Source organism: Centroberyx affinis, unplaced genomic scaffold, assembly GCF_046629955.1.
Source record: "Centroberyx affinis isolate AG114_WGS23_722 - 3 ecotype Tasmania unplaced genomic scaffold, CSIRO-AGI_Caff_v1 ptg000400l_1, whole genome shotgun sequence".
Classification (NCBI taxonomy): Eukaryota; Metazoa; Chordata; class Actinopteri; order Beryciformes; family Berycidae; genus Centroberyx; species Centroberyx affinis.
In genome coordinates, this window is record NW_027279068.1 from 90,765 (window position 1) to 115,000 (window position 24,236).

At 43.9% G+C, this 24,236-nt stretch overlaps 3 protein-coding genes across 3 annotated transcripts in view; 1 reads left to right on the plus strand and 2 right to left on the minus strand.

Moving 5' to 3' along the window:
* Positions 1-322: 322 nt before the first annotated feature.
* LOC139641803 (transmembrane protein 125-like) lies at positions 323-1,033 on the minus strand. The gene has a single exon (XM_071516402.1). The coding sequence runs from the start codon at positions 1,031-1,033 to the stop codon at positions 323-325; it is 711 nt and encodes a 236-aa protein (XP_071372503.1).
* Positions 1,034-1,775: 742 nt separating this feature from the next.
* cfap57 (cilia and flagella associated protein 57) lies at positions 1,776-14,372 on the minus strand. Its single transcript, XM_071516389.1, has 23 exons — positions 14,219-14,372; positions 13,598-13,911; positions 13,065-13,324; positions 12,662-12,840; positions 12,036-12,187; positions 11,557-11,696; positions 10,925-11,090; positions 10,608-10,721; positions 10,224-10,436; positions 9,168-9,341; positions 8,165-8,326; positions 7,749-7,904; positions 7,233-7,326; positions 6,849-7,039; positions 6,538-6,711; positions 5,979-6,137; positions 5,395-5,538; positions 5,119-5,235; positions 4,537-4,671; positions 4,226-4,381; positions 3,515-3,650; positions 2,600-2,760; positions 1,776-1,865 (listed from the first exon to the last, which is right to left on the minus strand). The coding sequence occupies exons 1-23, from the start codon at positions 14,370-14,372 to the stop codon at positions 1,776-1,778; spliced, it is 3,741 nt and encodes a 1,246-aa protein (XP_071372490.1).
* Positions 14,373-24,229: 9,857 nt separating this feature from the next.
* Positions 24,230-24,236, plus strand: part of lrp8 (low density lipoprotein receptor-related protein 8, apolipoprotein e receptor) — a 65,037-nt gene continuing 65,030 nt past the window's right edge. The window contains exon 1 of the mRNA XM_071516406.1: positions 24,230-24,236. This exon is cut by the window's right edge and continues 60 nt beyond it. Coding sequence (XP_071372507.1) covers positions 24,230-24,236 — 7 coding nt within the window.

Consider the following 24,236-nt stretch of genomic DNA (forward strand, 5'->3'; position numbering starts at 1 on the left):
GCAGCATTGCTGACAGTGGAAACTATGGAGACAAGTCTGTGATAAAAGGTGAGGCCTCCTTGTTCCTATAGGCAGAAGGATCAACCCAGTGGTGACAGTGACAGGAGCACTGATCTGTTCTTCTGTTACAACATACAGTATGTGCAGATCCTTTAATAATGTTCAGGAATAGTCAGTTTTACAATCATGGAGACACAAAGATTGAAAAGATGCCATAAGTAAAGTCTAAGATGGGGATACAGACAACACTGCATCTGCTCCATCCTTCCTTTCACAGAGTCTTTGCTCCTTTCTCTCTGTGTTTTCCCCCCTGCCAGCCTGTTCAGATGAGGCTGGTCCTGCTGGAGGAGGTCTCTCTGGCGGCCTGGCTCATCTGTCCTCCTGAGACGCTGAACACCCTGACAGCTCGACTCCCCAGCCTCCTTGCCCTCATCCTCCTCATCATCCCCCTTCTCCTCTCCTCTCTCCTCCTCTGAAGGTAGACTAGCCCGGTGTAGCCCGCCACAGCCAGCGCCATGCCTCCCCCGGCGGCCATCAACACCAGGCCGGACAGTAACATGTCCCTGTTGTCCGGGCCTCGGCCTGCCGCGGCCACGTAGACCAGCACCGCCCCGCATAGCAGCAGCGCCAGCCCCACTACCAGGATCAGCACCGGGTCGACCCGCCCGCCGCTCTTCAGCTGCTCGATCCGGCGCCGGCTGCGCACGCAGTTCATGTCCTGGACGGCAGAGCTGAGGAGCTGCTTGAGCAGGACGGCCAGGGCCAGGAGGCAGAGCACGGTGCCCACCCCGAGGCGCCACTCCCCAGACAGGCTGGTGGTGGTGGAGAGGAGGCCCACCCCGCCGAGGCCCAGCCCCAGGATCAGGGCCACCGAGGCGCAGTAGCACAGCAGGGAGCGGCGCGGCTCTCTGAACCACCACAGCTCCACCTGATCCTCCAGGACGCGCCGCTGCATCAGGGAGGGGTCCAGGTGGAGGCTCGGGGGCCGACGGATGGTGTGCCGGTGCTGGTAGAAGGCCTGCATCTCAGGCATGGTGCTGGTGGTCTTCTCCTGTCTCACCCCTCAGCCAGCCCACAGTCAGCCTCACACCTTGTAAGATTATGCAGAATCTGAGTTGGGTTGATGATCATAACACTACACCATAATGGAACCAAATTATGGTGCACAGTGGAATCATCCTAAAATTTTAATTGCTAATTTTCTGTTTACCACAACAATGCTAATTGTATTAACAACAGAAGCAATTATTCAAATTTTGCTGATTACATCCTGTGCTTCAGTTTAACTTCTGTGAATACAGATTACTCACTCGGTGTTAGATGAGTGTCATGTTGTTGTCCATCCCGTCCCTTCAGGCAATCTTGGTCAAAGCATTACAATAGCTAAACAGTCTGTTCGGTCCTGTTGTATCAGAGAAGAGAGGACATCCCCATGAATTTTATGTGCAGATAATCCAGCTTCAAGGAAATCTCTCCAGTGATCAAGTAGAGAATTTTCCCTGCTAGGGCAAATCCCCCTGGCTGATTTCAGAGATGAAACTGTTCTCAGCACAGAAGGCAGAAGTATCCTCTCTTCTAGCTTCACCAGTTTGGTCTTCTCTCTTACTTTACTTCTCTCTCACTCCGAAGCAAGGAAGCAATGACACAAAAATACAATCCTACAGTGTAAAAAACTGTTGTGCGTGGTGATGTGGTGACGAACCGTGCTGGTGATGTAGACAGGCTGGCTGGCGGGATGTCGTGTACTTAGCCCATCCACGTGATGGCAAGTCTGGTCACCAAGCCTCCATCACCACAGTGACTGTACTCTTGTCAAAGCTGGCGTCACACACTCCTTCCCTGGTAATCTGTACCCTCTTCACATTCTGTAACACAATGCCAGGCAGGACGGTGGACAGTGGACACCCCCCCCCCCCCCCCCTCCTCTCATCACACGGGAACACCATCTTGTCTGGTTAAGTGGAAAAAGACCGGTCACAATAGTAGTGTTGGATCATGGTTTGGGAGGAGATTGGTGACATTGTCCAGCGCTCAGCAGTGAGAAGCCATGCCTCCAGACAGACAATGGGCTGACCGATGAACACAATGACTGTGCTGCGGAGGACTGGAGGCGGTGGTGTGTGTGTGTAAGTGGCGGGGGGGCATCGCCTGGCTGTTGTGGAGGGCCGAGTGATGTCACTGTGCACTGATAATGGTGCTTCTGTGACCCCGAAAGATAGCGTCATCCACACACTGAGCTGGCCTCTTAGATCAGCCACAATGGACACTCTCTTGACTACTGCCTCTCCATTTTGAAAAAACTGAAAAATACCGGGATTTAACCACATAATGATTAAATTACCTGATTAAACAGTGAATCAATACTCCTAAGTGTTCATTTCAGTTTTGATCATAACTAATCTTATATATTAATACACAAAAAAACATAGTGGTAATTTCAGAAACAAATGTCCAATCTTTATTTAGAACAAATTCCATTAAATAATGTGAGCATTTGGTTTGAGTTATATGAACATTCAGTGGGGGGATGCAGTTGTGCTGCTCTATTACCCAGAGAATCCTTCAACAAAAAAACACAATGGCTTATTTATTGGAGTACAGTAAAGTGATCTTGGCTCCCCTGGGGGCTGAGAGCAGGCAGCCTGGAGCTGAGGGAGAGCGGCCTGAAGACGAGGTGCTGGCTGGTCTCTTGTCTCTGCCTCTGGATCTCTAAGCGCTGCAACTCGATGATCCGCTCTGCTTCCTCCAGCTTTGCTACGGCTACAAAGATAAGATAATTTAGGCCACCTTTCCTTAGCAGTGCAGAAAGGCATCTGAAAATGTATCTACTGTACGTATATCATTATGTGACACTAAAATGTCATTGCAAGAAATACAAATTGAAAGAAATATGCATACTAACTGCGTTTGAATCGTTTTTTTTTGCTCCTGGACTTTGAACAAGAATCCTATTTGCCCTACCTGAGAGTGCACAGTACACTTACCTTAAGCATTTTTGTTGGACAGTTGAAAAATAGAGAGTGAGACAAAAAAGGGGAGACAGAGAGAAAGCTCTGGTAGGATTCAATGCTGGGCCAGCAGAGGTACATCTTTGGCTCCAGAGGCGGTGGACTTAAAGCAATACACCAAGTTTCAGGGAGACTTGCCCACAGGTCAGCTTACCCATTAAGTAATGAGAACATGGACACCAAAATGTGTCCCTGGTAGATTGTCTGCTCCGGGGCACCATGCTAACACTTCAGCACACACCATGCTGAGTGACAGTAGGTCACTAGCAATATCTCAAAACTGAGAAAATGAGAGAGATGTGGTGTATTCCTTTAACCACTCGTCTTGTGACCAACTTTTTCAGCAGGTCACTTTTTGTCATTTTCAGCACTGATGCAGATTTTATAAATATGGGACTACGTTTTAAACCTCACCAGGAATAAATGACCTGTATCACCAGCAAATTCAATGAGGAAAATCAAGAAATAGATGCATGGTGAATTCACCTGTCATGTTATCTGCTCACCTCTGAGGTCAGTAGAGCTGTGTTTCTTCGACTTCTGGCTGATTGCCAACTCAATTTCGTAGTTGTGGACCTGTGACCTCACCAAACGCAGCTCCTTACGCAGGTCATTCACATCCTTGATCAGAGAGACATTTTGCTGCACGGGGCAGATAACAATCATGTTTACTGTTAAAATATATTTTCTCAATGAAACTCAGATTTGCACAGAGGAAGAATGCTGGCTTAGCCTCATCATGTTGTGGAGAGATTCCCATTGATGGTTGGGATTTTACTGTCTTTGCATTTGGACTGAAGTTTAAAAAAACAATTATATTTCCCCTCTGTGCTGTCTATTATTAAAGGTGATCAGATTGCGAAAAATCTTAGCAGACCTTTTAATCTATTATTGAATTTGAAAAGGAAAAAATGGGATGCCAATGGGATGAGATAATTCCACTTGTTTCAACCTGTTTCAAGAATTTTCTCAAATCAAGTATTTACCAATACACAGGATTTGATGTTGCAATCATTTGCGAATTGGTAAATGCTTGATTTGAGAAAACTGATGCTAGTGGAGTGATCTGGTTTATTTCAATTTACTGTCACTTGTTTCTTGCAACAAGAAGTGATATCATTGCATCCCATTGGCAGATTTTTTTTCACTTTTTTGAATCCTTCATGGGTAGTCAGAGGAACAGTGCATGCAGTGAAATACTTCTCCTGGTTGTTTACCCTCATCATCTTGGTATATTTGTTCTGGTGGACATCGGAAGTTTTGGCCAGCTGCGTCTTAAGAGAGGCAATGGTCCTCTCCAGGTGTTCGCGCTGGCGACTGCACTCCCTCTGAACTCCCTCAGCTGCGTCTGCGTCTACGTCCACTTCCTCCACCTAGGAAACACACACACACACACACACACTTCAGACTCTCCTATTCTCATATTCCCTGCATTCGCTGAAGGTATAATTCCTTTCTGTACGTCTACACCTGTGTGTGTGTGTGTGTGTGCAGTAGCTACACAGGATGCACTGTGTGTACCACTCACCACATCACTCTTTTGTACATAGAGGGTGTAGAGATTCAGTATACTGTCTTTCAGTTTCTTTGGCTGCTGGATGAAGGCTATACACTTATGGAGGTCTGTCTTGAATCGGCCCACATGGGTGTTCACATTCTTCACCTTGGCAGAGAAGAGATATAGGCCTACATCACTGCAAAGCCAGGCAAAGCAGTAGTGGAATACTTTTTGAATTTCAAAGACTTCAGTAATACCCAGCCTTGGAACAAGAATCTTGTATAATATGTGACAGAATTATAAAGCCTAAATGCCGCATAGCAAAACTGTCAGTGTTATTTTAACTCTGAGAGTGTATCCAATACTATGCCAGTGTTCATGTCCACGCCCATCAGAGTTAATTTAACACTTTTAGATTACTGTAACAAATCAACACTTATTAACACTGGAAGATTTCCTGTGTAGGTAGCAGCAATTGCGTGGCATGGTTTAACGAGCCTGAGTCCCAAGGCAAAAATAATTTCTAATCCAGTTAGGTTAACGACATTAAGGACCAACATTAAGGACCAGTAGGTGCAGTATAGAAAGCAAGAACATGTATTCCCCTCTCACTCTCTGCATCTCCTTGCACATCTCCTTATCTGTGGCCTTCAGCTTGAGCTTCAGGTCAGAGACAGTCAGCTCCAGCTGGGTGTTGCTCTTGTGGAGTCGCTCCAGCTCCACCTCCATCTGACGCACAGGAAAAAGTATCAAATCACTGACAACACTGCAAAGACGGTCTATCTTGACAAGTCAGCCCAATGTCCCCATGGAGATCACTGAAGTATCATCTTATCATTTAGTATTGAGTCTTAAAATCATCACACACACACACACACACACACACACCTCTTGGATCTTCTCCTTCTTCTCTTCAATGTCTTCTTCTCGAGGCTCGATCTGGTTCTTCAGCTCTTTGATCTTGTAGTCAAGAGTAAACGTCAACTTTTCCAGTTCATCATTCTTCTTCTTCAAGTCGTAGATTCTCTTATCCTGTGTGTGTGTGGTGTGTGTGTGTGTGAGAGAGAGAGTGAGAGAGAGAGAGAGGAAGAGAGGTCATGGAAGATGCAATGTTCATTCTGTGCTTGTTCACACATGTCATCACTAATTGGTGGTCTTTAGCAGTCCAAGTCATCATGTAATATTGTGTAACATCTTACACCATCTTACATAAAAGGATACTGCAGGCACAAAGTGTCACCTCTATGCATGAAGGTTCTTTTTACTTGTTCTAGTGTTCTAGTGCTGAATTTATTGCTTGTATTATGTTTACTATCCCCACATTTGCTCATTCTTATTTATACCCTATTTTATTTTTCTATATCCTATATTTCCGTACAGGGATCATTACAGTTTCATCTTTTCTAATGTAATCTAATCAAATTTGGGGGTCCTTGACATTAAACATTTTGGGAACCCCTGATCTCAGCCACCTTGTCCTGGATGGTCTTCTTATGCTCCGAGATCTGCTTCTTCAGGTCTTGGATGTCCTTCTCCTGGGAGTGGACCAACCCGTGCAGCTCCTGCTGCTCCAGCTTCAGCCTGTTTATGTCTGAGCATCTGTCGTCAATGTCCTTCTGCAGACTGTTGAACTGTTATCACACACATCGTCCGCCGGGACAGAGAAGAAGAAATGCAGAGAGAAAGTGAAAGAGATTGAATGAGAGACAGAGCGAGAAAGAGAAGGAGAGAGAAATCAATAATACGTTTTCATGATGAATTTCATGGCGAATGAATCGAATGAGAAGAGGCCAGGTAATGATCAGGGGAAAACAGGAGACATGGATTGAGAGCATTACAATCTCTATTCTGAACAAATACACACAAAAAAAGGGGGGGAGAAAATCCCAATGAATCAGGGGAATTATTGTCACCTCTCTTCATGGTGCCCGTTCCTTTTTTTTTTAAAGTGCATTTGTTCAGAATAATTCTGAACAAATTCTTTTAATAAAAAAGAGGGAGAAAATGGGGGAAAAGGGGAATTATGGTCACCTCTCTCTTCATGGTGCCCGTTTCTTTCTTCAGGATCAGGTTGGTCTCTTTCTCCATCTGCAGCTTCCTCTCAAACTTCATTCGGATGTCGTGGATCTCCTGGTCCGCATCCTCCTCTGTCAGCTTTATGGTCTCTTCAAACTCCCGCGTCTGCTGCCTCGCCTCGTCCTGGCACTGTACGAAAACAAAAGCACAAATGTGACTGAATCACCGCACCTACGCGGTTCCCTGTGGAGTCCGTCTCGCTTCATTCTGGCCACAAAAGACCCCGCCACCTCCTCCCCGTCTTCCCCTTGCTCGTGCGGACTGACCTGGCCCAGGACGTGAGTCTTCTCCTGCAGCTTGGCCTCGTAGCACTGAGAGAGCTCCTCCAGAGCACGGGCTTTGCTTTCCTCCACGGCCATCAGCTGCATCTCGTAGTCTTCCTGCATGCTTTGACACTTAAACTGAAGCTCCTGGTACTTCTCGTGCTCCAGCATCAGCTTCTGGGTGTTGGATAATTCTGTGTGTGTGTGTGTGTGTTGGTGTGTGAGTGTTTGAGTGACAGAGAAGGATAGAAAAATATTGATAGTAGATAGATAGTAGGCAGACAGACAGACAGACATAATTGATAGATAGATAGAGATAATTAGATAGGCAACATTGTTCTGTGGTGTCCCTGGTTTGTACAAGTGCTGATGTTGATCCTTTCTTACCTAAATCCTTCAGTTCGTTTGAGTGTTTCTCAGTGATCTCTGCGTACCTCTCCTGGTGCGCAACTTCCTGCTTATCTCTCTCGGTCTTCATAACCTAGAGTTAGAATATAACTTTTGAATAGAGAATGAAGACCTTCAACCATACAATTCACTCCAATGGCAGAAACATCCAGTGCTGACTTACTACTGACTATCGCTCTTCAAGGACTTGCCACTGTAAAGTGCTGAAGTAACCGGTAAGGCTTGTTCCATTGCAAGTAAATACAACAGCGTGTGCCAATTTAACTGAATGCAAGCATGGCTGAAAGAACTCCAAACACGCTAAAACCTCATTTAAATATGATTGTCTGCACCTGTCGTCATCCATGCAATTATTCTTAGTTGATCATCTGCAATGGGAGAATTTACCACATGCTATCTGTTCAGCTGCAGACACAATTTAGCACGTCTTATTTGGGATCTTAGTAAATCAGGCCCATATTTTGAGTAGAGCTGTATGGTAGGTGGCCAGCGGACCTGGTTCTTGGTCTTGAGAGCCTCGATCTGCTGGATGAACTTCTCAGAAAGGTCTTTGATCTTATCGTTGTAGTTCATGTCCTTCAAGCGGAGCTGGTACTCGTTCTCCATCGTCAGCTCATCCACCCGCATCTTCAGCTCAGACATGTTCTGATTCTATAACACAGACAGACAGGAACATAGGACTGAATGTTATTTACTTTTTATAATGTATGTCCCTGTATGTTGCTCACTGTTTGAGTCCTAGAACGCAGATTTCAGTGAGAACACATGATTAAATAAAGGAACTCAAACTGAAAAATGTCTTTGAACAAGGTTATCTGTACAATACATATTCATAAATCAAACACACACACACACACACACTTACACACACAAGCATGCATACACATGCATGCACAGATACACTCACAGACCTTCTCCTCCAGGTCAGACTTGGTGATGAGGATCTCCTCAGTGTAGACGATCTGCTTGTAACTCTTCATTCCATGGCCCTCCTTGTCAATGATCTTCCACATCAGCAGGCAGCCGTCCTCGGACACCGTCAGCAGGTACTGATCATCAAATGTGATCACCATCTGAGGACACACAAAGCACCAGTCTTGTTTGTATGTGACACAGTTCTTCAGTGAGTGTTTGTCCATGCATACAGTATTTCAAATTATAGCTCATATCTAATGAGATAGATGGTTTATGTGAAAATGAATATCCCGCTCTCAAAATATTCCAGTACGTAGGAGTAGGCAGAATATTCAGGATATTCAGAATATTAAAGCAAAGACTTTACTTTTGCTAACCGCGAACACCAACAGTCAATGGGACACAGTTTGTCTCAGTATGTCAGCTAATACCAAGGTATCAGAATGAACTGAAAACCAGATGAGTGTGGGATTATTGTTAACAAGATACATTGTTTACGTGCACCAAGAACTGAATACTTGAGCATCCCGAGAAGCAATGGAACATTCAGTTAGAGTCAGTGTAAACACGTGCAACATGTGACAGAGAAACCTAATGGGTGAGGTGAAAGAGGAGTTACAGATATAGAGTTATATACCTGATATTTGTTTATCCTTGATCAAATCAAACAGGACTTGTTGGGGTATATTTGACCAATGAATGTAGCTCATTCTAACAATCATACTATACACCTATTTGACATTTTAATCAGATGTGGAAGGATAACTGCTTTTGTCTCCCTAACCGATATCCCATCGGTTTACACTTTTGAATGATCCCTCCCCGTGTTATGTGCCACCCCAATATCCTGTTTCAACAGGAAATACATCACATTAAGGAAGCAAGATGCTTTCAAAACGCTGTTTCATTGTGACTTTGAAATAAAGTTCAGAACCACTGCAGTGTAAATTGTAACAGAAGAGATGATCACAGTTTCCTTTTTTTGACGTTCTGACCCACCTTGGTGACGGGGCCACAGTGGGCCTGGTACTCGATCCAGTCCTTCTGGATGGGTAAGGGGTATTTTGTTGCCCTGATGGTACCCCTGGAGGTCCCAGTGAAGATGACCCTGCCGTGGCGGGACGTGACAATAGTGGTGTGGGCCTCATCGTCACCAGGAACCTCCCTCAGGATCTGTGGAACAGGATGGCCAGGGTACAGTCAATCTAACACACGCCCAAAGAGACAGCAACTCAGCTGAATTTAGGCTTGCCTTCAAATTTTGGGGAAAAAAACAAAAAAACTGTTTAGTACTCAAGATTCACGAATTGAAAAGATACTGATAATCACGCACACATTCATACACATTCTTGGAGTTTGTAATGTATATGTTCTGTTTTGCTTTAATTAGCATAGTTTTTACATTTGTTGGCATCTAGGTGTCTGAAAATTGTCTAACATTTTGTAATAAATGTTAATAAATAATAATAAAAATGTAATAAAACATGCACTTCCTTCCTTTACAGCAATGGATACAATTCCATAGATGAAGAATTGTGTCTCTGCTACTGTATGTTGCAGCTCAATATGTGATGTGCCAGCATTGTTGAGAAAAATATTAACCCTTAAACATAAAATAAAATAAGGTAAAATAAAAATAATAAAAACACTGAAGGGTCTGGGACTTATTTAATCCTCCAGTTTACAGGAATACGCTTTACTTTTTGGAACTAAACTGCATTCCAAAGCAGCATTATCCTAAACTCTGCTTAGTGGCTGGAACTAAATTTACTGCTTGACAGCATTAGCTTATTAGAAGCTCTTTCAAGAAGCAATACCTTGTGATTTCACTGGCATAGCTACTTTAGACAAATGCCAGTAAAAAAAAAATATCTCTCTTTCCTAATGCTTCCCTCCTACATGAACATTATATAGTCACAGGAATATTGTCACAGCATGGCCTCCCTAATCCTTGCACCCATTACAATTAGATTCATTTTGGTGATTTGGTGAAGTCTATGTAAATGCCAATTTAAATGAAAGGGACAGATATAATAGTGTGTCCTCTCTAGTGACCTGACAGTCTTGGATTTCCTTCAGGCTGTGGTCTGTTCCCACAGCGAAGATGGTCCTGCAGTCTGAAGAGAAGGCGACACCCGTGTAGCTGCAGGACTTCAGGACGCTCTCCGACTCGCGCTTGCTGGTCTGTGTATTCCACTCGTACACCGCACCGTCCATCCCACACGACACCAGCCGGCTGTCATCTGCGCTCCATTCAATGGCCCGCACCTGCCACAAATAAAAAAAAAAAAGAGAGAGAGAGAGCAGCATTTAGGCAGAGTCAAGAATTCCCCATGAGACACTACTATTTACCTTCTGCAGAAGGTGTGGTGGAAAACAAGCCAGGTTGTACATGTTCACTTTGGCCACACTCTGTGTGACTCCTCAGAACTGGCTCACCTTTCCGTTGTGGCCCTTCAGACTCAGAAGGTTCTCGAAAGTGGTGAAGGAGTAGATGTGAATGACATTTCCATTGACGGCAGCAAACATGTGGCCACCATTGCTAAAGGCACACTGGGGAGTGGAGTGAGAGAGAGAGAGAGAGAGAGAGAGAGAGAGAGAGAGAGAGAGAGAGAGAGAGAGAGAGAAAGAGAGAGAGAGAGAGAGTGAGGGGGAGATAGAGAGAGAGAGAGTGCATCATTGGGCTGAACTTTAAGTACTCTCTGGAATTCAGGATTAAGGAACAAACCACCAACACACACATGCACACAGCCCACCTCTCTGCAGCCCCGAACAGTGAACTCCTTGACAGGGCAGATGTCATCAATAAGCAGGTTCAACAGCCTGAGCTTGTCGGAAAAACCCACCAGGATGAAGAGGCCAGTGGGGTGCAGCGCCACACTGTACGCCACCTCCTCGAACTGCTTATAAAACTCCAGCACTCTAGTGACAAGTCACAGGGAATGGCAATGAAGAAACACAGTAGCATGTCCATAACAGTGGCATACTTGGGTTTTGTGTGCATAAATAACATTGAACACAGTCACTTTTGCATTTTGCCACACCATACCTCACTACTGGTGGTGATGTGATACTGGGCCCCTCACCCAGATGCATCTAACTGAAAATATCCCGCTTTTTTCCCCCACTAGCGGTGCTTCTGTGCCTCACTGCACCTCAAGGAACAATATAGAAACCTATCAGCCCAGTTCTGCAACCTGATGGTCTGAGCCACAATCTACCCCATGGCGCTGTGCATTGTGCTGTATTTGATTGCATCTGTATGACTGTAAATCAGTCAGGAAGTGAGAAAAAAAGTGTGATAATGCCTAGGATTTGGGAGAGAAAATGAAGAAAATATATCACACCACATATACAGAATAGCGAAGGACTTCATTTTGTCTCTTACTTTGTTTTATAATTCCAGATGCGGACAGAATGATCCAGAGAGCACGTGGCGATGAGGGGCTTGCGAATGCAGATGGACAAGCCAGTGATGGCCTTGGAGTGGAAGGAATGGGACAGGAACTCAAACTGTGCTTGCTCCCCCTAGTGGACAGTATTACAAGGTACACATCTGAGTATCAACCTAGGAGTCTCAACTAAACTCAAATTTCAGGGTCAAGTTCACTGGTGGCAGACTGTGTATCTAACCTGTTGATTTGTTGTCTAAAACCTGCTAGATGAGAGGAAAGAAGGATGATGGAAGCAGACATTGAAGAGACAAAGGGAAGAATGTATGCAGGAAAAAAGAAGGGGAGAGAGAAAGAAAGAAAGGAAGGGAGAGAGAGGAAGGGGAGGACGGAGGGGAGAGAGAAGGAAGGAAGGAAGGAAGGAACAAGTATTGGTAGTGTAGGAGTGGTGGGACTGGTGGTTGTACGTTGCTACCTTGTTCATCTCAGTGAAGGACAGCATGAGGCTGTAGAGCTGTCCTCGGTCTGTGCTGACGGCCAGGGTCTCCTCTGATGGACTGATACACATGGTGGCAATCTCCTGGTGTTCCGCCTGGATCAGCTCATTGCTGCGTGGGTCTGGGGGATCTGACACAAACGGATGGGACGATATGTCGAAATTCAATATATCGCAATACAAAAATGTGACAATATGTATCGTGGGGCAGAAAAATGAATCGTGATAAGAGATACATTTTATTCTGCTGTAGTAATCACAAATGAGATGGTTTGCCAATCACAATTTCACAAGCTTGCCATCGAAGTTATATCATTTGCACTTTGTAATGACATGGCTAGAAATATTTATGGCTCAGAAATAAATATAATTCAGCAGTCAGACGTTGTTGTCATTGAACTTTTATTTATTACATCGTATCGTGTTTTTATTGAATCGTGAAGCCCATATCGCTATCGAATCGTATGGTGAGATAAGCAGATCGTCCCATCCATAAAATGCATACATGGCAACACACGACACAACACACTGCCACACACACACACATACACAGAGCCTACAGTACAATGGCGCTGTTTCAGTTTGTCCCCATTAACAAGAAACACTCACCCGTATCTCCCTGGTCTTTCTGTAACTGTCGTCCTCAGTCTTCTCATACAGACAGATGGTGCTGGGGCCCGCGGAACAGGCGAAGCCCTTGGAGTAGGACAGGATGGCTGTGACACGAGGTGTGATGGGGCCCTCCTCCAAGTCACCGTCCTCTATCGTCCTCCTCTCTATTTGTCTGTGTAGCGACACAACAGTTTTAATTCAATTTATGACAGGTAGTTTCAGCCAAGCAAACTGATTGGTCAGAGATGCATTACAACCATATCGATCATTCCCACAACACAAGGTTAGCTGTATTGGTTGCTATGACAACTCTTGTAGTAACCAGCAAGCTAGCAGGTGATCCTACTTGCTCTACATAGACAAATATCACATTCTCATTGTGACCTAACGTCCGACCTGTCAGACTCCTGCTGCACAGGCTTAGCGGTGACGTCCATTTCCCTTCGCAGGTCCCCAGACTCAAACACCAGCAGCCTGCCCGTGTCCGTCCCGGCGATCGCCCGTTCCTCTGTCATCCAGGCGTGGCACAGGAGGTTGACGGACTCCACCTTGGGGGAGCTGGTCTGCTTCAGCGCACCCTCTGAGTAGCGGAACAGCTTGAACACGCCGGTGCCGCTCACACAGACCTGAGTGTTGTTGTGAGGGTTGAAGCTCACCTGATATGACAACATGAAAATGGTATAATAGTGTTCACAGTGCATTTCACATACAAATTATAAACAGTCACGGATAGATGATGAATGCAGTATTGCCAGTATTGTGCGGTATTGATATCCATGTTATATTCTATTTTTCAGTAATTGGCATTGTCATGGCAAGTTTTGTGTATTGGCAAAATAGCCACGTTGATGTTTTGGACTATGTGTGTGAGCGTGTGCGTGTGTGCGTGCGTGCTGTGGCTGCATTGAGGAGACATATGAGTCTCTTACCTGGGTCACAGGATTATTTGAGTTGCTGGTCTTGACCGTTGCCATGACTTTTTGTTTTTCCCAAAGCCAGAAGACCAGCATCCACTCTGGGCCACCCGCTTGGCCCACCAAGTACTTGGAATCAGGGGAAAAAGCCATGCATACAAACTCTTGTATGTGAATGTCTCCTACACTCAGAACCTTTCTCTTTCTGCCCTGCTCGTGCTGCAGGTCGTACACTGTGATGGTGGCCTTCTCACCACACTCTGACACCGCCAGGTAGCGCCGGTTGGCACTGATGGCCAGAGCCTGCATGCCCTGGCTTCTCTCTGTGCCTGGTGGGACACCATAAATAGAGGTTAAGGACTAACGTGTTTAAAAAATAAAAGGAATCTCAGAGAAATAAGGCCTGCAAGACACTGGGTGATGAAACCTACATCTTAGTTGTTTTCAGTCTCATTCCGTGTGATTGCATGCATATTTGTGGCATTAGCAGTGTTTGTGAGTGCGTGCTTGTGTATGGTGTGTTTGAGTGGAGTTTGAGTTGTCTATGTGTGGAAAACACACACTTCCACCAAAAATGTGTTAGCCTACAGCTAGCCCACTATAACGGGCACACAAGTGGATAATTATCCAGCCTACCTGGAATGAACTTCTGCCATCCCTGGTCAATGTTATAGCGGACGCAGTTGTTTCCACAGGGGAAGACGACAGTTTGGTCGTCGCAGAAACACAGGTTGTTAGTCACACCTGTCCGTAGACCGAAGCTGAAGCTAGACTGAACGACTATTGCCATTTCTCAATGAAGCACGCAGTCCTGTCAGAGCACAACTCACTGAATGTGGAAAAAGTAACGTGAGGCAAAGATAACTTATGCTGCAACACACAAACAATATATTTCTCGTATGCATTATCTGTTGTTTATGTATAAACCGTTGTGGTAACTGTTTTAACGCTTACCTGCGCGAGCTTTTTCGCTTTATTTTTAGCCACGTCTTTCGTTGCAAGCTAATATCTGAACGTTGTTGGTGGTAAAAACAAGCACTTATGCACTTCCTCAGGTCAGGAGGAGACAAACCTGGTCTGTTGATGTGACTGTCCGATGTACGAAGCGTCTCGTTTGATGTGGGTTTGGTTTGTATGCTAGCTGACCAACTGTTGTCTCTGAAAACTTAGGTAATAAACTTTATTTAAAAAAAAAAAAACCAAACTCCAGTCAATGAGCGTATTCTTGAGTGTATAGTTGCCAAGGCTACACAAAGCCAAGACGATACCATGGCAACCATGGTATCGCCGCGCAGTGTGGTAACAGAGCCACTTGATGGCAGCAAATACTAAACGATATTATTCCTTGCAACTTGAGAATACTAGAAGGGCACTCGGAGAACGCAGACCACCGCCAAGGCCAATAGTCCAGTCTTTTATGATATGCAAATGTGCGAGCGCAACCAATATACGGATCCGCTCCAAAATGTAATGGGTTCTTCCTTGGCCCATCCCACACCCTTCCACGAAGTTTCACGAAAATCGGGCCAGTAGTTTAATCCTGCTGACAAACAGACAAACAAACAAACAAATAAACAAACAAACAAACAGCACCGAATACATAACCTCCTTGGCGGAGGTAATAAAGTAAAAGTAACACAAGACGCACGCAAGTACACGAGTAATTAATGTTAAAAATACCTATGGTTGGTATCCAGAGATTAAACAATCAGGGGAGCTGAGCAGTACGTTGTGGATGAGTTTTATTTATCATGTCTCAATTGTTTTTATTTTTCTAATTCTGATTTAATTTTTCTTTGCAAATGAACCGCTTGACAACAGAAAAATGGCAGGCCAACTCCATAGAACACAACTAACATAGAACAAATATAAGCAGAGATGTTAAACTGACATCAACATTAAATGACTTGAAAATAGTTTCTAAACTCCTTGAAAGAAATAATGACTAAAGCCATTGTCCTTAGTCCTTATATGGAGGGCATCCCTCCTGATCCTTGTTGAAATTGTCCCTGGGCGGAGGAGGCTGTGGCTGCTGCCTCATCCTCTTCCTGGTAGGGCTTCAGATGCACAGATGTGTGAGGGGCAAGAAACAGCCCTCTGCAATGCGATATTCATTACATGACAAACCTCTAATCAAACTATCTAGTTCATAACACACGCATACAAAATGGAACAAATCAATTTGTCACTGGTACATTTAGACAGGTCACAGTATCAATTCATTTTAATTAATGTTAGCCTGTAGTATCATTCAGAGGGAACAGCCACTTACAACAGAAGGTGCTGGTGGGGATGGGTAATGCACTGCCCCCGGCTGGGGGAAAACTGGGGATCCATCCTTGTAGGGCCCAGGTGGCATGGGTGGCATGTTAACCAGGATCGGGTATGGAGCGTAGCTGCTGGGGCAATGAGCAAAAACCCTGAAGGGAAGGCCAGGGAAGTACACCTCTCTCTGCCCCAACTCGGAGAAGTAAGGGAGGTCTGGAAGGAAAAAGTTAAGGCATTATAAGCCAAACCTGAAGGTTAAAATAGAATGACAAGTAATTATAAAAGTTTATCATTAAATTGTTGTAATTTTTTTAATTGAAGGAGGGGGTGCCCATTTGATAATCCCAATGACATGGGCCTGCCTGCATGGTAACCGTTTAGGTTATAATGATTTTGATAACACATTCAATTTTCTGTGTAATATTTTATGGTAGTTGAGGCTCAGTGATTTCTTTGATAAGAGGTGTTTTGACATATTCCAAAACATAATTTACCTCACCTGTATATTGGTGATTATGTTATAAGAAATGCTCTAACAAATATTTAAGGCATATTATTACATAAAAGCAATTATAGAAAAGTTCACAAATCTGTAAACTGTTATGTCAATAGTCAAATAATTTAAAATGTCCTATTCCTCCTAAAGCAAAAGAGCCTCACTTTAAAATTCTTAACATCTACCCCTCCTGTGAGATTTAAGAATCAAATAAAATTTTGATAATGAGATAGAAACTACAGACCATCTTCTTTACCTGCTCCCATAGCGATTCTTTTTGGAAAAATCTATAAGAATGGCTTGACTCAAAGACATAAAACTGATTTCGACTACACATTGTGTCAAATTTGGTATTTGGAATAATGAATGTAAGACATCCTAGTTGGTAAATAATTTATTCATTTTGGCTAAATCTTTTATTCACAAATGCCGATTTCTCAAAAAACATACACTTTGAACTGTTTTTTTTTTTTTTTTTTTTACAAAACATTACAAATATTGAAATGTAGAAACAGGTGAGAACTTATGGAATTTATGGACATGTATAAATTAATAGAAATTCACCCATTGGATTGGACCTTTGTATTTTTTTTAAATTTAAATTCAATTTTGATAATGTTGATTTATCTCAGACTCAGATGTATAAGCAATCTTTGCATTTTTATTTATTTTTACTTTTATTCATCTCTTTTATAACTAACTGATATGTTTAAGCGCGTTGTGAAGATATTGTTTGGGTTTGTTGATCGAATTTGCTTTATTTGAAAACTGCTTGTGTTTGAATTAAATACTAATAATAAAAAAGTTCACTTCAGTTAACAGCACTTAAGATGGCGGCGGGGATTCCCCCGAGGGGAAGCGGACAAGTTAACGAGTTAAAACGTGTCTGTGTGTGTGTGTGTGTGTGTGTGTGTGTGTGTGTGTGTGCTCCACAGCTGGCCCTCTAATGACTTGCAGGTGTCCACTGCAGTTGATGACATCACCCACTCCGAACAGTCTGCCAGTGTGTGTTGTGTTCCCATAAATTGCAATAAAACATAAATATCTCAAAAACTATAAAACACCTCGAAAAGTCATGCCACACTTCACCGCAATGACCTGATCTTTGAGATGTATAATAAACAAACAAACCTACCTCTACTTAGTCCCAGCGGCCCGTCCGGGGATCTGCCCCGCTCTGTGGAGGGGAAAGGCGGCTCCTGTCTGCCATCCACGGCGGCCACATGCTCTCCTCCTGCGGCTGGTCTTCTCTGGAGGCCCCAGGCTCCCATGGCCCTTGACACGTCTTGAGGCACCACGCCCTGGAGCTCGGCGTAGGTTTTAACATCTGTTTGTTCAAATCGTCGCTGTGGCACCTTGATGATGGCGCGCTCTTCCGGCGGGGGTCGCGGGCACATCGGTCCAGATGTGGCCGGCTGACGGGCCTCATCACCCGGGGCCGAGGCCCCATCAATCGCTGCTCTCGTCCCACTGACACCGCCGTCGAAGGGCAGTTCCCCCCTTTTAGATTTCTTTAGGCTCCGCTGAAGAGCCATGATCCTCGTCCGCTGTGTGACGAGGTAACATTTCCAGCAGGTGCAGTTCACAAACGGACAGTGTCTCATGTGCCCCTTCTGCGGGACGATGATCCCATGGTGTCTGCATCTGGCACACTTCGGCTGGCGTGACGGCACCGGGGCAGCCGCTGTCAGGCTTTGCTCTTTGGAGGCCGACATGACGAATTTACACTCACCCACAAGCTGTTTGATAACTGAAACGATGTTTGGTCTGTCTGATTTTATATGTTTTGGCGCCTGTATCTGTGATCCACCTGGCTGTTGGTCAAGAAGAGCCCCCCCCCTTCACCCAACATTTGAGGGTACACATGACCTCACTCTAAATTGTATCATTTTTAGGTGTGGGAGGCGGTGACTGACTTGTTCCCACGGCGAGAGACCAATCACAAGTTGAATGGGCCTACTTGTACAAGGTGGCCCCAGGTCTCCAAATGTAAAACTTTGAGATACTTTTGGATTTTTGATATCTTTAAAAATCTACACAACACTAAGCCAATTTACTCTGTATTGTGTCCATTTAGACTGTTTTTCTACAATTAAGATTAGAGCCTGAGATTAGGCCTGAATCTGAGTCATCCCACAGGGGTTTTCCAGAAACTAATCTGGTTGCTCTGTTTTAGTTCCAGGAATTGGAGTAATTGGATAATAGATCACACTTACTCATTGTTTTCTATCAGATAATGCCATTTCTGTTGTTTCCCAACAACAGAAATCTCTCTCTCTCTCTCTCTCTCCCATCTATCTATCTATCTATCTATCTATCTATATATCTATCTATCTATCTATTCTATCTATATCTTTGCATTGTTCTAATGCTACGAAAAAACTTTTTGCAGGATGTAGGCTACCTCATTTGAGACAATTGGTTTTATTTTGCATGCTACATGTGATTTGAGTCCCAAATTAGGTGTATTGAATTTTGCATGAAGAGTTTTGCAATTTGAAACTGTTGTGGAAATTTGTAGAATGAAAGGTAAAATCATTTTTATAAACAGCTGTGTAAAACAATAAAATGCTCTAAATTCCCTGAGCATAAAATCAATGTTATTACTTCTGCTGTTTTTGGCTGATCGTTACTAAGGTGGCTACAATTCTGGAGGGTATTGAATATCCAATGAGTCATGTAATTAACTAAGTGAGAATCAATATTCTACACTATATTAACTAAAAATAGGTAGGCTCATATGCATGTGTGTTTTGTGCTTGTGCTTGTGTGTGTGTGTGTGTATGTGAGAAAGAAAGAGAGTGAGAGAGACTGTCTGTTGCCTTGGAGATAAGGGAGAGGTGGTAGCCTTGATTTATGATTGTGTCAGTCAAATGCCATTTGCCTGTCTGTGGTCGACTGCACAGAGCCACTGTAATTTTACATCAGCCAGGTCAGTTGTGTTTGTGTGTGTGAATGTGTGTATTGTAGTTGTGATGCTACTGTCCTTTATTTGTACTTCTGAGGAGACAGTGTGAGACAAATATCCAAGTTTAAGTCATACCTATCGGACAGCTCAGTACTGGCCGGTGTCTATGCAGTGCTTTTTCTGCAGGCCTACGAATGCAACTTCTGCCACTTATGATTACTCTATTTCCCCATGCAAAATGCCTGGTGGTGTTGTTGTTGGCGACTGTCAGCCTGCAGGGGGCGGTAGCCTCTAGGTTAGGACATGCAATTATGCCATGAAAAGCAATGGTCGGCAACCATATTGCCTGCTCTAGTGGTTGGTTTGAATGAAAACCTTCATGCAGACCACTGGGTTAGAATAACAGAGCGTTGTGTGTTTCAGTTTCCCCTCAACCAGCTGGGAAAATGTGGGAGGAAACAGAGCAAATGAGGCTCTCTCATCTCTCGACAGCTACTGTTGAACTGTTCTTGAGCGAGGTACTTAGAGGCCGTCGGTGGATGACTGCAGCTGGACTGTGCAGCTTCTGGATGTCAGTTTGTGCAGCGGTGCAAATGTGAAGTACAGCATTGCCGGGAAAACAGTATGCATGCTCAGCAGATATCCCCTAAAGGTTAATTAAAGCGTAAAAATATAGCCATTGGAGCTTCACGCTTGCTGAAATGCTGCTCCACATGCAAGAGGAATTGTTTAAATACAGGATAGACTCAGTGTAGCGGGAGATTCCTCTGATTAGTACCACTGTATACGAGGATGATGGAAGCCTTTCATGAATCTACTAAACGTGGCATATCTTCCAGACAGGCTGGCGCATATTTCCATTTGGGACCACAAGTAAACCTTATCAATCCAGACATTTTTTGTGCTCCTTCCAGCTTGGGGTGTCCTAAATCCTCCTTACCACTATGTCCCCCACTTATGAACCCCTGCACAGATGTGGTGCAACTAGGTGTCAGTCTGGCAGTGACAGACTGGGGATGCCTCATCAAGAGACTTCATCCCACTACCAGCACTGTTAACTGCAGACAGACAGTCTGTCAAGGAGCCAGTGTATAATGAGGGATTTTGAGGTGGCATGTGCTTGTATTCTGCACTATAGTGTTTAAGTAGGTACAGCATATCTATTTATGGGGAGTTACCATTGAAATGCACATTACACTTGCTTCTGCTCTGCAGTAATATCACTTATTGTGTTTAACAATAGCTCAAAGTCAGGAGATTATGGTATTATATTTTATATTCCTGCAATTATACATTTCTTATGTATTACACACTCCAAATAGTCCTCTGTCTTTGTTTGCTGAACTGAGAATTCTAAACTTAAACAAAATTTCTACAACTGGTTGCATGCAATTTTCAGTAGTGAGGTCATTTTTTCAAAACACTTAAAGCCGCTGACACAACAGTGTTCTACTTTGACCAAACTGTTGTATGATTTTTCATTGCTTTCACACAAAAGGCATTCATGATGCACAGTTCACATTCAGAATCACTGCCACGACTGGGAAAACTCTTTGACAGTCTCTGCTGTTTTGCTTGACTTACTTGAATTTGTGACAGGTCTACAATGTTTTCAGGGTTTACAGTAATTACATTTTGCTAATGAACTTAACCTTTTTGTCAAACAGTGTTTTAGTGTTGGCTGTTGGAAAACTGTTATATGAGCTCATTTAATTGAGCTTTCCCTATCTGATTTAAATGAATTTTTTTGAACCACTTTGCAAATCTGCCTCCTAGGATTTCTGTGTTGTGTCAGTCCGTTGACAAACATCTCTCTCTCGCTCTCTCTCTCTTTCTCTCTCTCTCACTCTCTCACACATACACACACACACCCACACCCACACACACACGCACACACACACACACTCAGATGTACTTTGCCTCCTGCTTAATCCTTGGTGTGCTAAATGCATTTTCATTTAGTCATGATTCACTCCTCACAGCAAATTGACTGTAAACTCAATTTAGTCTGTGTTATCTCAGATTGATGAGATTCAAATTTGATCCACTTAATTTCTTTCACTAGAACTCCAGAGGGAATACGAATACATTGAATACCTTCCTTGTGCTACATCATTAACCGCTGCTTACCTTTCACTCAAATGTCTCTGGCCAAGCCATACCTTTGAGGGCTGTGTCTTTCTATATTGCATGAATCTGTTGCCCTTTACAATTGTCTTTCAAAATACAGATCTGTGTGAGCTATTACTATGAGCAACTGGTTCTGCACATGTTACATAACGAGCCTGTTCCATGATGGAGATCTTGTGCCTTAGGTGGATAGCAATTATGACTAACAACACTTTTGTTTACCACGGTTCCTGATTCATTTGCCCACAGCGCAGTGGAGAATAAGAAAAGGCCTAATCAGTGACCTGTCTGGTGCTTAATTTCTGCTGCTGGCCACTGGGGTGAGATAAGGCTCCCAGAGGTATGGAGTCTGTTTTTTTTTAGTCCTCATCCGACTGTGGCTCCGTTTTGATGAAGGGAACCTCAATAGACCTTGCCTCCATGGAAAGTCTGGAGTATTTTGAAGCCATTTTCTTGTGGAGAGACAGAGTTCTGAGAGAACAGGGCAGATTATTGGCGGCGGGATATTTTCCAGCATGACTAAACGCCGCGGTCACAGCTGAGAAATCGCTGTCCGGAGAGGACAGAAAAGAACTGATATTACGACCGTTGATATTGTTGATGTGTTCATTTTCAGACAGTAATTCCTGGAACCGATTTGAACACATGTCAGACAACCACTGTGCTTTCCTCTTCTGTATGTTCCCGCTGTGCAACCATGACAACAGGCCCCGAGTATCATGCTTCCCTCTTCAGTGCCGTGACTTTATTGGCCGTGAATGCAGTAGTGTGTTGTGTGTGTATGAGTGTGCATGTGTGTGTGTGTGCCACTATCTGTTTGTGTATTTATGTTGAGGTTGGGGGGGGATTAAGTTATCCTTCAGCTTATCTCTGTTAAAATGACTGATTATGCTGTCAGCAATGGTCGTGGCCTAGATTTGACTGACAGCATCGTTTGCTCTGGCAGAAAGCCACTGGGCCTTGTAAATACTATTGTTGCACTTTCCTCCGGTCTGTACAGAGGAGAGTAACCTCATTGTGTTCAGCGAGAGCAATAACAGTGCAGTTTGGTTAATGGGAGAGGTACAGGGGGCCCTTCCCTGTTGCTGCCGCCACTGGGAAACCATAGCCTCCGGTTCACCTTAGCATTCGCATAATTTGCATATAGATGAGAATCATCGCACGTAACTGCTTAGGGGGTATATTAATAATGGGGTTGTTGAACAGGATACGGTACTGTACGAGAGGAGGACTAGAACAGGTCTTGCAGATGCTGAAACAGGTGGGGCCTGGAGCATCGGTGGGTCTGCCTCACTGAAGCCACGTCATCCAGTGTCTTTCACATCCGTCCCATTTCTCTCAAATTTCTCAGTGGATATCAGAACAAGTAGAGTGATTCATGAATGTAGGTAGGGCTCATGGCGTATACTCCCTTCTTTCTTTCTTTCTTTCTTTCTTGTTTTCTTTCTTGTCTATGATGTAGTACCACACTATACCTGCTGTATAAATTGCTCCTCCCAAAGTCCACACAGGAACACCATGGGTGCACAAAATTGCTTGACCTCCTGATCCCTCCATATCTGCTCCTGACAGCCCCCTCCACTCTGCCTCTATTACCTGTCTGTCATGGCATCAAATTGATTCTGCTGGCTAGGTGGGTGTGATAGGGATATCCAAGGAGGGCTACTGCTTGGTCTCTCTCTCTCTCTCTCTCACACACACACACACACACACACACACACACACACACACACACGCACACACACAGAACAACTCACACACACTCTCACAAAAACAAAAGAAGCATACTCTGGAAAATATTTTATCATTTGTCAATATCTTTTTCTGCATCTATCTAGAACAATAGGAGACTGTCCAGGTGCACGTTCGACTGTCTGCGCTGTCCCTCTCCAATAATTCATGTTTATCATTATCCTGCTATGGGCCCCGGGGAACCCGGCTCAGCCAACAGTCACCATTTGACCCTGTACAGTGTGCCTCTGCCCTGTTAAGTGCTGACCTAAACAGACAGGCTGGGCAAACAACACTAAAAATTGCTGAAGATGGCCAAGAGAGCATGCAAATTTGTACGAAAATGGAATTACAAATGTATCTCCACACAAACCTGTTATTGTTAGTATTAGTCGTAGTAACAGTAGAGGGAGTAATAGTAATAGTAATAGTAGTAGTAGTAATAGTAATAGTAGTAGTAATAGTAGTAGCAATAGTAGTAGTAGTAGCCTAGTAGTAGCAGTAGTAGAAGAAAGTAGTAATAGTAATAGTAGTAGTAGCAGTAGTAGTAGTAGTAATAGTAGTAGTATTTGTTGTAATAGTAGTAGTAGTAGTAGTTATAGTAGTAGTAGTAATAGTAGTGGTAGTAGCAGCAGCAGCAGCAGTAGTAGTAGTAGTAGTAGGCTAGTTGTAGTAGTAGTAGCCTAGTAGCAGTAGTAATAGTAATAGTAGTTGCAGTAGTAGTAGTAGTTGTACTAGTAGTAGTAGTAGTAGTAGTAGTAGTAGTAGTAGTAGTAGTAGTATTTATGTTCTGCATGGTTTGTAGCATTATTATTATTATTGTTATTAGGCTATTATTATCATTATTATTAGTATTAGCATTAGTAGTAGTTCTAGTACAAATAGTAATTGTTGCACTAATGTTCTGTATGATTTGTAGCATTATTTTTTATTATTTTATTTTATTTATTTTATTGTAATCCCCGCCCCTCACGCCGTCGTCACCGCTGAAGCAGCCAGTGAGGCGGAGGGGGGCTGGAGAGCGCTGAGGTAGCGGCGTCGCAGCGCTAGAGGAGCGGCTTTCGGACAGGCTTTGTTTTGTGGATGTGGATGAGCTCCATCACCTCCTCCAGAAATGTGGA